Source organism: Schistocerca americana, chromosome 5 (genome assembly GCF_021461395.2).
Source record: "Schistocerca americana isolate TAMUIC-IGC-003095 chromosome 5, iqSchAmer2.1, whole genome shotgun sequence".
Lineage (NCBI taxonomy): Eukaryota > Metazoa > Arthropoda > Insecta > Orthoptera > Acrididae > Schistocerca > Schistocerca americana.
The window spans coordinates 446,487,396-446,500,284 of record NC_060123.1 but is presented as its reverse complement, the minus strand read 5'-3'; the positions used below and the strand labels follow the sequence as shown (position 1 = coordinate 446,500,284).

Here is a 12,889-nt window from a genome sequence, read left to right as displayed (position 1 = left end):
CTTACATGACAATTGGTTCACAAACTAAAACAACATTAATAGTGTAAGAAAGCTTACTAGAGATAGAGTTTCTGCAAGGAGTGACGTCTGCCTCTGGTAGCCAAAGGTAATCCAACTCTGTTCCAGTCAGTAGCGAATGGACACATATTATGTTGATTTGGAACCATGGCACAGTCCAGCATTCTTTACGTGGTATTTCTGAAGGTGTAGAGGTTATGTTTGTGGCTGTTAAAAACTGGTACCCGAATGGGAATCAAACCCACATCTTAGCCATTAGAAGCTAGCCTCAGTCCAACCAATCAATTGAATTTCACATGTGTTAGCATCATGTTTTTGTCACAATGGGGTATGCAGCACACAGTATGAGAAGTGTTGACTTCCACTTGAGTTGTTGTTGCATATAATTTACTCTTAGTCCAGTAATCAATATCATGTAGTGTAAATGCAAAGCCATGATATCAAACCCATCCTTTCCTTTCTTTCTTAAGCAGTATTCTGTCTGCTACGAGCATCAGTCTAACAGAAATTCCGAGGCATTTTCGTTCGTTTTCTAAACACCAGTAAGGGAAAAATCTTATGAAAACATGTTTGGGAAAGGGCTTGGGGGGCATCAGTCATGGTAAGACCAATTTCAGCTCTGTCTCCCAGTGGCTGCTTGATTCAGATCGGTGTCTGCCCAAGTGATCATGATGCATCAAGCATAGAGCCTATGATCTCCAGCGGACTTTTCTGTGCTTGAATAGCAAGTATAACATCATGTAACATTGTGCATGATATAATACTATGTTTCAACACGCTCTGTGGCAATTTTGTACGACATGTTGCTATAAGTATATTTAAATATGGTCTTATTTTGTTCAAGTCTGCAGTATAGCTCGTGCCATGACAACTTGAATATTTCTCGTGTTTGTCACTCTGAGGAGCATTGTTTATGCATTAGAAAATGGAGTAAAGTTTAATATTTGAGACATTGGGTTCTGTTCATGTTTAATAGAAGTGTGAAAGCAGTGGAGGCCTTGTAAGAAATGAGTGATATCGAGAAAGTAAAGTTGCATAATTTCAAACACAATCGTTTTCAGATAAATTAATCACCACATTCAGGAAGACAAACACGCATTGATGAGGGACGTTTCTGTGATTTACTACTATGGTCAATGACCATGTTTCCAATAACTGGCAAGCAAGTGTGAAACCCATTAACCTGAGATTAAAAGAAAGGAAGGAGGATTACGGTACAGCGTCTCATCAAAAACAAGATTAGAAGTGAAGCAAAATCTCTAACTGGAAAGGTTGGAGAAGGAAGTCGTCTGTGCACTTTCAAAGCTACGTTTGCCGTAGTAGATTTAAGAAAGTCACTGTAAACCTAAATCAGTGCAGTCTGATGGCAAAGTACTATATGTAACTTCATAGGGAGAAAACAGTGAGTAAGCCATAACAAACACTAGCTCAAATGCCTGTGTACATCCACAAAATGTATTGTTATTGATATACAACTGGTGGCACAAAAAAGGTATTTTGTGTTATGAACTGCTTCATAGGAACGTGTCCTTCACAGCTGACAATTGTTGCCACCGAATGCAACCTGGAAGACACCACCAAGGAGCTTGGCTGGTAAACATATCTACCTCACGTCTTTTAATCTGGTAATTGCATGTGTTTACTTTTCTCACCTCTTATCAATCAACCACCAAGAAAGTTGGTTCTTTATTTCCTTTGTCTGTTTTGTTTTGGTGACTGCACTTTAAACATGGCTTAACTCAGAGTCAGTGAGTCCTTACAAACTTGGGACAGAGCAACTACCTGTGCATCAGCAGATGGGTTTCGATAACAACGTGGAATATCTTGTTGACAGGTTCTCTGATTTTTGTGTCTATTTTGTTCAGTACCCTCATGGGAAAAACTATTAATATGCACTACTCTAATGCAACTGGTGTCTCATAATAATACAATACATCAAATGGCTATCTTAATTAAACATGAAGTCTTTTGTCATACTCAAGTAGCTGGTTCACAGAGGAAGACTGCACTGCAGTTCCTTTTCTAGAGTGTCACACAGATGACAAAATGGTAGATATCGAAATAGATGACAGAGGGATATAAAAACAATTAAAATTGCTCAAAAGAGGAAAGGCCGTTGGACGTGATGGGATACCAGTTCGATTTTACACTGAGTACGTGAAGGAACTTGACTCCCTTCTTGCAGCTGTGTACCGTAGGTCTCTAGAAGAGCGTAGCGTTCCAAAAGATTGGAAAAGGGTACAGGTCATCCCCGTTTTCAAGAAGGGATGTCGAACGGATGTGCAGCACTATATATCCATATCTCTAACGTCGATCAGTTGTAGAATTTTGGAACACATATTATGTTAGAGTATAATGACTTTTCTGGAGACTAGAAATCTACTCTGTAGGAATCAGCATGGGTTTCAAAAACGACAATTGTGTGAAACCCAACTCGCGCTATTCATTCATGAGACTCAGAGGGCCATAGACACGGGTTCCCAGGTAGATGCTGTGTTTCTTGACTTCCGCAAAGGCGTTTGATACAGTTCCCCACAGTCGTTTAATGAACAAAGTAAGAGCACATGGACTAACAGACCAGTTGTGTGATTGGATTGAAGAGTTTCTAGATAACAGAACGCAGCATGTCATTCTCAATGGAGAGAAGCCTTCCGAAGTAAGAGTGATTTCAGGTGTGCTGCAGGGGAGTGTCGTAGGACCGTTGCTACTCACAATATATATAAATGACCTTGTGGATAACATCAGAAGTTCACTGAGGCTTTTTGTGGATGATGCTGTAGTATATCAAGGGGTTTTAACAATGGAAAATTGTACTGAAATGCACGAGGACCTGCAACGAACTGACGCATGGTGCAGGGAATGGCAATTGAATCTCAATGTAGACAAGTGTAATGTGCTGCGAATACATAGAAAGAAAGATCCTTTATCATTTAGCTACAATGTAGCAGGTCAGCAACTGGAAGCAGTTAATTCCATAAATTATGTGGGAGTACGCATTAGGAGTGATTTAAAATGGAATGACCAGATAAAATTAATCGTCAGTAAAGCAGATGCCAGACTGAGATTCATTGGAAGAATCCTATGGAAATGCAGTCCGAAAACAAAGGAAGTAGGTTACAGTACACTTGTTCGCCCACTGTTTGAATACTGCTCACCAGTGTGGGATCCGTACCAGATAGGGTTGATAGAAGAGAGAGAGAAGATCCAACGGAGAGTAGCGCACTTCGTTACAGGATCATTTAGTAATTGCAAAAGCGTTACGGAGATGACAGATAAACTCCAGTGGAAGACTCTGCAAGAGAGACGCTCAGTAGCTCGGTACGAGCTTTTGTTGAAGTTTCGAGTACATACCTTCACCGAGGAGTCAAGCAGTATATTGCTCCCTCCTACGTATATCTCGCAAAGAGACCATGAGGATAAGACCAGAGAGATTAGAGCCCACAGAGATGCAGACCGACAATATTTCTTTCCAGAAACAATACGAGACTGGAACAGAAGGGAGAACCGATAGAGGTACTCAAGGTACCCTCCGCCACACACTGTCAGGTGGCTTGTGGAGTATGGATGTAGATGTAGATATATAACAATGTGGCTGTTAGAGAGTAGTAGTTGAATGAAACACCATTAACAGAGTATCCAGTGATAAGATATCATTTGCAGATTTTCAGTAGCAGTTCTGCAGCATTTTATGTTCCTTACTTCTAGATTTACTGGTTACTGAATGTAGTGAGATATCTTATGATGACAAAATTTCTGAAGATGTCCTTCTGAGATCAATTTAGCTGTCTGTGGCTCTGTCACAGAGCAGGTAAAATGTTACTCTCATGCCAGTTTCAAACTGAGAGTTACTCGTTACAGTGCGTTGACATTTTCACGGCGCAAGTGACCAACTGCTGCATTCACTGCCTCCTCATTGCCCTTGTGATAGCTGATACAAATAATACGCAATGTAGACAACGAGATTAGTTGTAGTTGTTGCGTGAAAGTGATCTCCCTTTCTGTAAACATATGTTTGGTAAGTCAATGACACACCAAAGGAAAATCCATTGAAAATCTTTGATTAGTGTACCACAAATAAATCGTGAGACTTGCAAGATAATTCTCTGTCATTCCAGCAAACTATCACAGTGTCACCACAAATGTTCCACTATGTTGTCATGACCCAACCACAGTCGTAGCAGGACGATTATGTTTCTACAGGCAATGTCTTTTTTGTGTGTGCTAACAATTTAGGAGTGTACCTTGTACGTAAACAATGCTGCAGCTTAATTACTTTTCTTACAATGTCATGAGGAGTATTCTAGTATATATGGTGAGAGAGAAGAATGAAAAGTTGCACAGACCACAGCAATACATATGAGAGAAAATAAACATAATCTACTGAGTTATAGATCCATTTCATTGGCGTTGACTTGTAGCAGGGTGTGAGAACAAATAATTAATGTTATGAAGTACCCCAGACTATATTACATATTGACTCCAGACTGCAGAAATGTGTTACTGAAATCTTAACTGATGGGATGGGAAATAAATGAAAAAGGAAAGGTTGAGGTATGGCATTGTTGCTCTAACTAGAAAACAAATTACTAGTGACACAAGGAGTTCATGACTACTGGTTGGCTGTGCCTAGAAATAGAGGACTGAAAATTAGAATGTAAGTGATCAATGAAGTTGCACACATTACATTATTTCATAGGAAACGAGAGGGGGAAATTGAGCAGAACATGCACAATAGATCATGCATTGCATCAATGTCATCTATAACTAATACCCCTTAAGCCAACTAATGTGTACTCAAATTGTATGTATGTGTCATTTATATAATAACAATAATAAGTCAATGAGTGTGAGCCAAACAGAAATAGTCAAATAAAAAATATAATTAAGAGACATATCCACCCACAAGTTAGAAATGGTATCAAAATTATCCTCTAGCTGGCAGTAGTGCGTATATTCATAATTCAGAACACTATTCGAAAGCTGTAATTTATTACTGAGCAACGGTAGTGGCCATTTTATTGCTTAGTACCAAGAAACAGAAGCATAAAACAGGCAAATGCTGTGATTTGGGTAGCAGACATCTTTTCTGTAGCACACACATAGTACTATGGTTTTACAATCCACTGTGATACTTAAAGCTACAGTGGTGGAACACCGCCGAATGATATTAAAATTATTTCAATAAAACATTCTAGATAACATTTAACTTGTATATACTTCATTTGGTGATCAGTTTCAGTCTTTTATTAAACAACTTTTTACTCATTGGTGACAGCAGGAGCTGGTAATGTGGAGCAGACCACTCAGGAGGCACGTTGAACAGCCTGCTGTCACCTAGGGGTAAAAAATGGCCCACTAAAAGACCAAAACCAATAACCAGACAAATTACAATGTACTCTCGATTATTGATGTGTGGATTATTCCGTTTGCAGATTATTCGTGCATCTAAAAAATATGTGCAATATTTTTCTCTAGCAAACAGCAATAAACAACCCACCATGTGATAACAAGTGCCATTTCCATTGTTGAAATGACAGCCCTGTGAGAAAAGAGTACCATTTACATTGCATCTATCAGCCTTTTCCATATGAATAAAAAACAAACTCAGTTTTCTGATGTTAATTAGCATTTTCAATTAAGCAAGTTAAAAGGAATGTGTAAAAGGGATGATTGAGAAAGGAAAGAAACATAAGTTTACATTAAAACAAAAATTAGAATTAACTGAAAGATTTGAGAAGGGGGAAACTGCTGCAAAATTAAGAGCTGATTACGGTACTGGAATGCTGACTTGTTTGGCACAATAAAAAGAACAAGCAGAAAATAAAGGCTTTTGTCGAGAAATGAAATTCTAGTTCTGGACCATCTGGACTGAAAAAACATGGAAAGATCTAAATCTGATGAATTAGATGCTGCTCTTTTGCAGTGGTTTAGCCACAAATGCGCAGAAGAGTTCTGTTTCAGATGTGATGTGTATTGAAAAAGCTACATATTTTCATGAAGCTCTAGAGTTAGATGGAGAATTTAATGCCTCATCTGGACACTGAAACAATTTCAATACATTTTCATTGATCAATGTTTTCCTGAGGACTATGTTCCAATAAGTTCTTATTACTGAGTGAAACTCATGTTCATAAATTAGTCCTGGTTGAAGCCAGTATACTGAGAATAACATGCTTCAATTTCACACAATGTCAGCCATAAGAGGAGCTGGCCACATAAATATTTGCATATAGTTCTTATAACACTTTGAACAAACAATAATTTCCTTGAAAGACTTCGCTGGGCATGGACATCTAACACATGCTGCCACCAACGGATACGAAGTAGACAGCACCACAAATTGTGCTCTTCTTCTTACTCTCAGAAGAGGTCATTTCAAATTGACTAACCTCCAAGCAACATAAAAAATCTCTTTTCAGAAGGCAGAGATTATATTACTACATGCAAAGGGGTAGTGTTGTTCACAATTCATCACTCTAAGATCTCCTAGAAACATACGGAACAAGTCAAAAAAATTTGAGATGAGGTTTTATGATATAGGCATACCCTATATTCTCTTACTTAACTTTTAACCATTAAAAGCTTTTAATTTGACTATCTACTTAGACTTACCGGAAACAATGACCCCCCCCCACACACACACACACACTTCTATCATTTCCACACATCTAGAGGTAATAAAAGCATATTCTATGATCACAAACGAAAACAATGCACAGGTGGTCAAGTAGAAACCTGTCTTCTCCCCCCCCCCCCCCCCTTCCCAAAAAAAAGAATTGAAACCTATTTTAAAACCACAGGGCTTCCCTGGAGCATTCTTTGTAAGGCAAAGAACTGAAGAGGTTGACAGAAGTACTAGGCCACAAGAGCTTCATTTTGAGTTATTGTACGTTATATATTGGTTAAATTCAAAGACAAGAAAGTAAATACAGTTAGACAAATCAATATACTTAGTAGACAGTTCTTTCTGATGGTACAAATAGAACTAGTAGTTACTGACAACCCTGATCAGACTAGTGACAGTGAAAGTGAGGGTTAGCACTTTCTTCTATTGACCCCTTCTGTTGTCTACATGAGCATGCTCTAATGTTACTTTATCTCACCTGTATCGAAATCTTGGCATGTCGCGCAGTGTCCAATGGTATGAAGCAGTGACTGATACAGTGGTTGTAGCAGTGGGTGCTGCAGCAGTTTCATTTGGTAATAAATCATACTGATCATAGTCCTCAATAGATCTGACATTGTGTATTATGGACTGGAAACTTTGTTTGCATAGAGGGCATTCTGCCTTTACCTGAAATTACAGTGTCTTATCAAAATAGAGAAATTAACACATAGTACTTACATTCACCTATTTTTTGCAGTTGCTGTTCTTGGCAATCACTGCAACAAAATTTTCCACAATTAGTCATGTTCATTATCTGAAATTTTCTCAGGTTGTGTCCAGAAAAGTAAAATAAACAAAATTAAAATTCAGAAACCCTGAACCTCAGCGAAACCTTTAACCATAGCTACATAATGATCAACAAATTTCTCTAAGTGCAAAGCAATAATCACATACTATAGAGAGTGTTACAAAGACATATGGTTAAGTGGATAATAAACAATAATATATGTCTACAAATAATATAAAACAATAATGATCAATCTGTGACCCCCATTCACAGCTATTAATAATTAATTTGAATAAAATTTGCTCTCACTATAACGTATGTAGCTAAGGCTGCTGGTTCGTATTTGACTATGGATAATTATAGCCAGATGGCATAGAATGGGATTACCAGCCTTGAATTATATGGGTCATACTACCAATAAAAACTTTATGAGACCATACACCACACGTGCAGTGCAACGTCTTTTAACTCTGCTGCTCAGATATTTCCATATGTCACGTTTTAATCAGCTGGGTAAATTCATCACAAGCTTATCCATTTGATGCCTGTACAAAGTAGGTAGTAGTTACAGTACGAAAAATCAGCCCTTGATACAGTCACTTTTATTGAAGGGTAGCAGTTTTGAAAGATTAACCAATGGTCTTCAATCATTTGACTACAGACAGTTTCAGCCACATGGAACTGGATGTTGCACAGCACACACCACATAGGGTTCATAATCCTTTCGCTCTAGCCACAGTTCTTTAACTGGAGACTGATAATCCATACTACGTCGTATGGCTGTAACTACCCACAGTAACATGCTCGAAGATGGAGGATTATTCTTAAATTTGCAGCCTAAGTAAAAGACAGAGACAAATTTTATTTGCAGTAACGAGCACACACTCCACTGCAGAATGGAAATTCGTTCTGGAATAATTGTTGGGTTTCAAACAAATACTTAAAAGGAGGTCACAATCATGTAACAAGTAGAAACTTGCAAAACAAACATCTGTCTTCCATAAGCCATCTGTGCAAATCATATGACCGGCATAAATGGGAATTTCCTTCCCAAACCAAAATGTTTCCTTGTAGCATCACCTACTGATTATTTACTACTGCACCCTTTGTAAACCTCTAGTCATTATTAGTGCATCTTGATGATCTGAATCATCTGCTCCTCCTTTCCAACCTGTAATTCTTTCCTCCTTGAGGAAGTCATTACAAGTGTCACGAACTACGTAAAGTTTCCATTGGAAAGTACACGGATTTTAGGCTCATGATGGTAAGAATTAGCCAACTATTCTGCCTTCTCGGAATTTTAGTCTTGCCAACTGACTTCTCCTTTTGATACTATTACATCTTATTACTTTTTAGACACGGAAAAACAAACTTGCAAAGCGTGGTTTAGGAATGAGAGTAAATGCAACAAAGAGGAAGGCAACCAAGTAGATGAAGACTTACCACTGACTTGCATACTGTTATTACCATACATGTCGAAGGGTGCCTCATCAGTCGGCAACAACATACAATTTTCAGGCAACAAAATATTCTACATTGAACAAAATCATGTTCATGCAGTTGTTCAACAATTTCCATTTTGTAGTGAACTAGAAGCCAAAGCCAGAGCTTGACACTTAGTGGAGCAGTGATGACTTCCATATTCTTAATATTTTTTAGAGTCAAAAATGTACAGAACCATCAGTCATCTCGTGTTGATCTGAAGGAGAGTTTGTCAGCATACTTTCACTCAGTACTGTCTGGGTCAACAGGGTACAGTTCATTCAGGACTACAAGGAACTCTGCATCATCAGTCATCAACATTTTAATTCACTTGTGAAACTGAGCAGACAATGGCATATCACAGTTTGGGTGCATCTTTTAAGATGAAAGTTTGTGACATTGTTTAGAGATAAGACCATGGAATGAATATAAAATGTAATGAGGCTTTAATACAAAGCCAAAAGCATGTATTTTTTTTAATATTTGTTTTTCTTCAGTTATAAAACTACATGTTACTCCTTGCCGCTTGAAATCCAAATTTTTTTGGGTTTTTTCAGAAAAATAAGCATTTCAGACAACATTTTGTGTTTTGTTTAGTGTTCAGATTTTGCTTCAATGAATACACTTTTCAAAACATTGTATTTTTAAAACTAATTTTTAACACAACAGCAAAAAAGCAAATTCAGATATGAACATATTTTTTACTTTGAATTAAATAAAGAATCAGTACACAAAACCATTTAAAGTTTATTATTGAATTTCTATCTATGTAACTATTTTAAACATATACTTTTAAGTACCATATTATACAGCAACTTTAACATAATGATTATATAAAATAGAATGCTAACTGCCACTCAGTGGGAATACTCTTCAAGTAATGTTTGACAGATAATCAGTATCGGATACGTTAATGGTTATAAATACAATCAGTTGCTTAGTGTGAAAGTTTTATGAAACAATAAATTTGTTCAACGGCAGCTGCAACATGGGCAAACAAGACACATGCTACAATCAGCTGCAGTTCTTGCAACTGGAAACTAAGTGAAGGGGCACAGTGATTGGCACACTGAACTCGCATTCCGAAGGATTAAGTTTAAATCTGCATCCAACCATCCAGATTTAGATTCTCAATGATTTCCCTAAGTCATTCCAAGTCAATGCTGGGATGGTTCCTTTGAGACAGGCATGGCCAAATTCCTTCTCCATCCATTCATAATCCGAGATTGTGCTCCATCCCTAATGACCTTGGTGTTGATGCGACATTAAACTCTTTCATTTTCCTTCCTGCCTTCACAACCAGGACGAACTGACAGTGGTAGGGACAAAGGATCCATATAGCTATCAATACTGCTGCAAACAACAAAAACACTCATTCGTTTCATTTTTAGCATTGAGCACAAATGATAAATAACTGAATGAGACAATCTATCTTCCACTAGTTTTGAACAGCTTTCTATCTGTAATGCTTATAAGTGTAATTTCAGTCAACTTATCCTCCCAGCATTATTTGTTTTCAATTTATTTTCAGGATTTATTCATTCACTGTTGGCAACAACTGTATGCATCGCTGGCATAACAACTTGGATGATATTTTCCCGCCTCCATCACTGGCTTAACCAGTGTAATCAGATTTGGAAAGACTAATTTGTGTATCTTGATTTAAATTTTATTTGTTGATGTAAATCTCAAATGAAATTAGCTTTCAGACTTCCTGACCTTTCAGCAATTTCAATCCTGGAAGCAAAAATTATAAAGCTGTTACAAATTTTCAACTGCTGTTCTACAACTAACAAACACACTTATACCTATAATAGTAACATACTTTTTTATTAGATTATAAAACTAAATGAATCATGGCACAGCACACACATGTATTATGTACAAAAATTCCAAAATATAACCTTGTCTTTAAAAAGTATAAGAAAGGATAGGTTACGCAATCTGAATACATTTAAAATTTGAAGTGTTTGTACTAAGCAGCAAGCTATGAAAGAGGAGAAAGGATTCACTATTTGACACTGACTGTACAGTCATTTTGTTTTATATCGGCCATAAGCTGTTATTCTTTCACATGTATAATGTGTTAATCCATATTTTTTATTTTATGTGCAACACACTTCTTGCACAGTGTCTTATTGCACTGAATATCAGCAAACTGTGTGACAAGCAATGAACATAAATGTCAGAACACTGACTGATACACACACAACTGATTCCCTTTATCACCACACAACTGGACAAAGTCTAAGGATCATGGCAAACTTTGCTCTCCTCACCAAAAATCAGTAAAGGCATTCCAAAGAAATAAGCACAAGTAATAATTACAACAGCTGTGTAACTAAATCATCATTTCAGTTCCCAACAAACAACAAGGGTAATTAACATTAAAGCAACATATTACCCCTAATTGCAAACATTACCTGTCAATTGGTTTACTAAAAGTGTGCAGAGATGAAAATTGCCTAATGCCATCTGGCTTTCATAGAAAGAGATTATAGTTTTTCGAGAAAGCTAGTTTGACAAATTGTGAAAATATACTTGAAAACATTACTGCTCAGCAGATACCACAAAGTTCTTACTGGTTGGCTAGTTAGTGAGCCACAATAAAGTGCGGGTGGGCGGATGGGAGGGGCTGCGCGCATGCGCACCCCCACTCTCCTACCCACACACACTTCTTTAAGAGAGTACTAACTTTACAAAGATATGGGTATGGCTTGCAATACATCCTAATCCTGTTACTGGAAGATATGCTATTTCAAGATACACATCCAACATCGGAGAACCTACAATTGATAGTTTTCTTCAGGTGTTGATAGCAAAGACAGCATCAAACAGACTTGCATCGAAAGAGCCAACTAAAAATCATTACCAAGGTCAGGAGTCAAAACTGGATTTCTTACTTATCACGAGGCAATAACCTCACCATTTGGCTAGCCTGATCCACATTTTCAGTGTCAACGAAGTTCCCTTCTCATGACAAACATTTATAAGCAAGATTCTTCCATCACAGGAAAGACCTTGGCTGACGTTTATCCAAAACAAAAACAGACTGGTTCGATGCAGCCTTTTGTGCTAGTCTATCCTGTACAAGTCTCTTCATCTTTGCAAAATGACTGCAGCCTACATCCATTTCAACCTACTTACTCAATTTGAGCCTTGGCCTCCTCCCTCCCTCTACTAGTTTCACTTCCAAACTTCCCTCCAATACCAAACTGGCGATCTCTTGATACCCCAGGAACTGTCCGAAACTGTTACTTATCACAATAACTACATCTTACATAAATCCTTTATCTTCATACCACGCACAGGTAGACCACTCAAATGTTATATCCAGTTGACTTTACAATCTGGCAGCAAAACCAAGAATAATACAATAAATTATTTTACTGGGAAGGCCCATTTGGTCACCTAATATAACAGTATCTTCATCAGCAATAATGTTTCAGACGGAGTTCACAGTCCTCTTATGAATCCCCCCCCCCCAAAAAAAGAAAACCTCTTGCTGGAATTTCTATTTTGAATAAAACAGTAATATATTCAGCCATTTTAGTGATAGAAGAGCACATAGTCTAATGACTTACACTGAGCAATAGTATTTGTCTTCATTTCATGTGATTTTTTTAAACACTTTATGCTTATATACAATAAACAAAGCACCATAAGTTACAAAAATTTGTAGGTAACAATGAGATAAAACGTACCTCTGAACTTACTAAGGTAATTCTTTTCACAAGGAACCCATTGAGTGGGAGGCAGCAAAAGGCCAATGATGTTTATGGCATTCAACGCCCCATACATTGTCTAACATGCAACAACTTTGGCTGCTAATGGCAACAGGGGTGGAACTCGAGGTATCCAATGGTGAGCACAGCATGAGTTTACACATTGTAGTCAAACTGCTTAGTCGCCAACTAACTTACAACAGTGCTACAGATGTCGATACAAAGCAGAGCAATGGCAATGTCAATGATAAACAAAGCAAACATTGCATT

At 37.6% G+C, this 12,889-nt stretch overlaps 1 protein-coding gene across 2 annotated transcripts in view; it reads right to left on the bottom strand.

Annotated features, from left to right (window-relative positions):
* Nucleotides 1–12,889, bottom strand: part of LOC124615549 (E3 ubiquitin-protein ligase Topors) — a 96,109-nt gene that overhangs the window by 27,007 nt on the left and 56,213 nt on the right. For both annotated transcript variants that reach the window (XM_047143523.1, XM_047143524.1), the window contains exon 4: nt 7,122–7,312. In XM_047143523.1, coding sequence (XP_046999479.1) covers nt 7,122–7,312 — 191 coding nt within the window. The remainder of the gene's footprint in view (nt 1–7,121; nt 7,313–12,889) is intronic.